Source organism: Lycium barbarum, chromosome 7 (assembly GCF_019175385.1).
Source record: "Lycium barbarum isolate Lr01 chromosome 7, ASM1917538v2, whole genome shotgun sequence".
NCBI classification, from domain to species: Eukaryota; Viridiplantae; Streptophyta; class Magnoliopsida; order Solanales; family Solanaceae; genus Lycium; species Lycium barbarum.
In genome coordinates, this window is record NC_083343.1 from 490,279 (window position 1) to 495,434 (window position 5,156).

At 33.9% G+C, this 5,156-nt stretch overlaps 1 protein-coding gene across 1 annotated transcript; it reads left to right on the forward strand.

Moving 5' to 3' along the window:
- The first annotated feature begins 2,183 nt into the window (after window positions 1–2,183).
- On the forward strand, window positions 2,184–3,642 carry LOC132602021 (TPD1 protein homolog 1B-like). The gene is made up of 2 exons (XM_060315049.1): window positions 2,184–2,319; window positions 3,242–3,642. Exons 1-2 carry the CDS (start codon window positions 2,241–2,243, stop codon window positions 3,562–3,564), a joined length of 402 nt encoding a protein of 133 aa, XP_060171032.1. The 5' UTR covers window positions 2,184–2,240; the 3' UTR covers window positions 3,565–3,642.
- Window positions 3,643–5,156: the final 1,514 nt, after the last annotated feature.

The window sequence follows — 5,156 nt, forward strand, 5'->3', positions numbered from 1 at the left end:
GAGAGGATTTTGGGTGTGTTTGGTTGAAGAAATAACGGGGGTGTCCCCTTTTTATAACATGGACCGACTTAAAATTTGCTCAGCGCGATCGCGCTACCACGTGGCGCGTTCGCGCTGAGTTGCAGCGTCCTGCCCTGATAGCCGATATTAAATCGCACATAAAGTGTGATTCTGATATCGTATAAGAGCCCACGACCTACGGTTGGAAATCTATTTCAATTATCTACAACTTTCATCTTTGGTGTTTTTCCAAATTCCAAACTTATAATGGCGCTTTGGCCTCTTCAAGTCAGATCGTCCGGAAACATCTCCTTAAATCATCCTTTTGGAGGGCTTATGCCCATATTTGGCTTAAGGGTCCTTCTTAGGACTTGCTCAACTTCCCATATACTACTCATATAATATAATCTTCATCCTTAATCCTTGTATGACTTTACCCTTCTTTGAGCTCATACTAAGCTGTCTACGATCTTGGTAGAGCGAGATTTTTCCGGGGTGTAACAACGTGCAACAACTTTGACGATTGAGGAGAGTAGGGCTCTTCATCATAAGATGTCATCATGAGAATCATGATTTGTTTTGTGTTAGCGAAGGAAGGATAAGAGTAAGAGCAGTCCGACTGAAAGATTGTTATTGCACTTGCAGTTAGCAACCTACTATAATTTTACCAATTTTTTGTTAAGATTTTTAAATCGAGGCAATAAGAGGAAATTGGGCTTGGTATGCTATTTACTTGTCCGAATTGTCATACAGTGCCAATTTCCAATAAGTATTTGTTTGGGGGAAGAATGTCGTTGTCCGCCGAAAACAAAATAATTATCCGCCCATACCCTGTTTACTTTTATGCCTCTGAAACTATTTACCCGAAATGCCCCCAAATATGATACTAACATAGTATTTAAATATACTGAGATGGTATCATGTTCATTTATTCAAAAGACACACTTTTCTATTAAAAAAAAACCTCTATGATACCCGTATCTTATATACATATACTGTGATGGTATCATAGAGGACTGCTTCGGTCCTTCAATGAGATACTTCTCAGTCCTCCGTGATACCATCGTGGTACATAAATATACTGAGATGATATCATGGATGATTGCTTCAGTCCCTTTCTTAGTTCTCCAGGATACCATCATGATATATAAATATACTGCGATGGTATCATGGAGGAAGGGTTATGGGCGAGGGGTTACTCGGGTAATATTTTCAACTGGTTGAGTAAGAAGCGAAATTAGTTTAGAAGGAAGCATGAGTGGGTAGATATTTTACATTTTAGGATATTTCGTGTTGTTTTCCCTATTTGTTTCCTGGCCCATTCCCTATTAACTGGGCCAGAAGTTAGCGTAGCTTGGGTAAGTATACCCGATCGATATGGGCTTAAATTAGTTCATTGATATCCAACTCACAAACAAATGAAGAAGAAGAAGAAGATAACCAAGAGAGTACAATAATCAAACACCAAAATATTCGTTCCTCTTCCCCTACTATTGTCTCCTCTTAACAATTTTCTAAAAATTGATTTTTTTTTTCAAAATTTGTACATAATCATAGAAAAAGTTGGTAGTATTAGATTGCTTCAAAATGAAAATAGAAGAATTGGATTTTTTTTTTTTTTGGGTTCCTGCTGATTCCTTAATTTTTACTTTTGATTTTAAATGGTTTTCAAGTTAAAACATTGTAAGTATATCTTATTTAATGGTGAATGTAGAGCATAAGTTGTGCGTTCATCAGAACTCAATAATTCAAATGAGTTCTGGTAAAATTTCAATTATAACTCATAATATTTATATCATGAATTCACCTCAGACACTATTTATTTTGTTGGATTTTTTTTTTTCTGGCATAACAACTATTGGAGAAAAAGACAAAGCTACTTATCAGACTTTCGCTTTGAAATGTAATGGATTTTTTTGTTGCATGAGATTACAATAATCTAAAAAAATTCTGAAAGATGTTATTTTCTTACCAAACTTTGTTGATGAACATTAATGTGTAACAGCTAGTGTACTATTCAACATTTTTTCATTAAACTGATTATCTAACCAGATGTGTGCAATTCAATTCATCATTGCAGAACCACGTGTTTTCTCCTTATTAAATCTTAACGTTCAAAAATCTGTATATATATATATATATATATATATATATATATATATATATATATATCAAGTTTCACACCAAAACTCACATACCAATATTTCTTTTTTGTCACACTGAAGTTCTCGTAGGGGCAGATGCTTCATCCTTCAAGCCATGGAAAATACTTATGGCTAGCTTTAGTGTCTTTGCTTCTCTTCCCCTTCACAACTTCATGTATGTTATTCTCCACATTTCTCAAGTAATTAATTCTGTTTTCTGCAATTTTTGTTCTTGTTGTTTCTGAGTTTTTTGGTTTTCCACCCAGTGTTCGATATCTGTATTGTGGTCTGATTAATTTAAATTTGTGCCGAGTAAGACTCATCAAAAGTGAAGAGCTCCCTACCAGCTTCCGGTCTCATTTATAACTTATTTGACAAAGCTTCTTGAAAATCAAAAGTATTTTTCTTAATAAAAAAGAAGTGTTTATTTTGGAGAATTAAGGTATTTGTTCGAAACTCTGAGTGAAAAGTAAGCGTTTTTGAGTTATAGCAGAAGCTATGTTGTTTAATATATGTTCGATCTCCACCTTAAATAGCAGAAGCTATGTTTTTTAATATATGTTCGATCTCCACCTTATCTTTTATGTTGCTCAAGTAATTAATTGCAAATTTTTGAGTTAACTCTTACTTATAGCCAGTTTATTAAGAGTGCATTCTTTTTCCTCTATAAAAAGTGTCTATTTTGGAGAGTTAAGGTCTGTTTTCAAGCTTCCGAGTGAAAAAAAAGTGTTTTTGAGTAATTCGTGGGATAATTTTTTGATATCGAGAAGAAAATGGCAAAGAAGTAAGAATCTCAAAAGTTAGATGAAATGTCTATATTTGAGTTTAATTTCTATATACTGATAGTGTAAATAATTTGATTCCTTTTAGGAAATTAAAGAGTTACATATGACGAATATAGTCTTCTTTTTCTGTATTCAGACTATGGAGTCAATGATTTGAGATGAATATTTGATTCTTTCTTCAATATAGAATCATTCACACCAATTGTTTTTTTTATAGTATAGTGACTAAAACATAACTTCGAATTTGAAAATGAAACTTGTCAATTGCCCTTTACTTGTTATTCATTCGTTTAACTGATTTTTAATTTGTAGGTTGGTTTGACTATACAAGGAAATGTTCTCCAAGTGATATACAAATATACCAAGGCCCATCTGGTTTTAGTGGTCTTCATATACCCCAATATACAGTGCAAATTGTGAATGAGGCATCAGCTAGTGATGGGGTATTTAATGTTCAATTACATTGTGGTGAATTTGCTTCTGCAAATTTGATTGAACCATCAATATTTAAAAGAATTGGTTGTGGTATTTGCCTCTTGAAAAATGGCGAAAGGATTCTCCCTGGAGAAGTGATTTCTTTTGAGTATTCAAATATTCTTCCTTATGATTTATCTGTTAGTCAAGTTAAGTGCTGATTATCAGAGGCGGATTCAAGAGTTTATGTTTATGAGTTCTGAATTCATAACCGTTTTTGTTTATCGCGTTTGTGGATAGATTATTTATATGTACTGAATACAAATATAGAGTTTGGGTCACAACTACTGAATTTTAAGTGTGTATATATATACACTAGACGGTATCCGGTGCCCTTCGGGCTGGACTACTTCGAATTCATATCGGAAAGTCTCATTTTAAAAGATAAAGCGCTCTTTGCCAAAACCGAACTCGAGCCTACATATCCTAGTGTTTGTAGGCGAGTCCGCGACTTAAATAACCCTGAAACTAACAAATGGGACCAAAATAACTCAGAAAAAAAGTGACCAAACTAGGCTTTGCGCACTAATTTAGGGCACAAAAGGACCAAACTGCACTTTTTCAGTTAAGTCCTTTTGCGCACTAATTAGTGTGCAAAAGAGGGTCAACGAAACCCTTAGCCACCCCCACCACAAAATCATGTCTCAAAGCTACCGTGATACCATGAAGTTCGAGCTGCAAGGTCAACTTAGGGAAGCTCTTGAAGATAATGAGCTTCTCAAATCGTTACTAAGAGAATCGGAATTGAAAGAGAGTTTTGCAAAGGAATGTCTTGGAGACTCTCAACTAGAGGCTAAGTCTTTGAAAGGGAAACTCAAATTTTGGAGGATGATTTGTGGCCTCTTGATGTTGGTTGTAGTTTTTACTCTTTTTTTGCCGTTTAGGTTTATTATTTTCTATGTATTTTGTATTTGTTTTTTACGTATTTTGTATTATCTATGTCTTTTTTTTTTTTTGTATTATGTTGTTTTTTTATTTTTTGTCTTTTTAGTATTATGTAATTTTTCTGTTTTTTTAATGTATTGTGTAATCCGTACTTTTTTATGTATTTTGTATTTTCTATGTCTTTTTTTGTATTATGTTTTTTTTTCTTTTTTGTATTATGTAACTTTTTATTTTTTATTTTAATGTATTGTGTAATCCACATTTTTTTAATGTATTGTGTATTTTGTATTGTTTGGAAACTTGTTATCTTTAGGTTTAAAATATTATATTTTAATGTACAAATATAAATATTATATTTAAAAATAATTCATCCAATACGAGAGGTTCAAAAATAATTCATTGCATTAACAAAGCGATAGTTCATTTTTTTACAATAACAAAATATTCAAAATAAAACTTCAAGTACGCGAAGCTCTTTTACTCCGAGATGTTCTGCCACCACGAGTACGGATGTAATCCTTGTTAGCAACCAGTGAAAACGGCTCTTTTGGCCAATAAGATTGATCACCAAGTGGGTAGAAGTGGCAGGAATATGCTTTAAGGTAACTTTCGGCCTTGTATTCCTTCGCCACATAACTTGTCACCGTTTTTGCCAGTCTCTCGAACCACTGGACGACATGAGAACACGGCATGTGGTACGTTTTCCACTTACCACAAGTGCATGTTCTCGTTGCCTCATAAACGATATGTATGTTTCCTCTCCGACCTTCGTAATAACCCGTCCTAACTTCATACAAATGTTCAACGGGGTTATACTCGGTCATCTAGTGTCGGGTGACATCGCTTGGCATCATGTGCTTCCGCCCCT

Coding starts and splice junctions, on each gene's coding strand:
- LOC132602021 (XM_060315049.1), top strand. CDS start 2,241: ATGCTTCATCCTTCAAGCCATGGAAAATACTTATGGCTAGCTTTAGTG. Junction 2,320..3,241: donor CTTCCCCTTCACAACTTCAT/GTATGTTATTCT, acceptor TTTAATTTGTAG/GTTGGTTTGACTATACAAGG.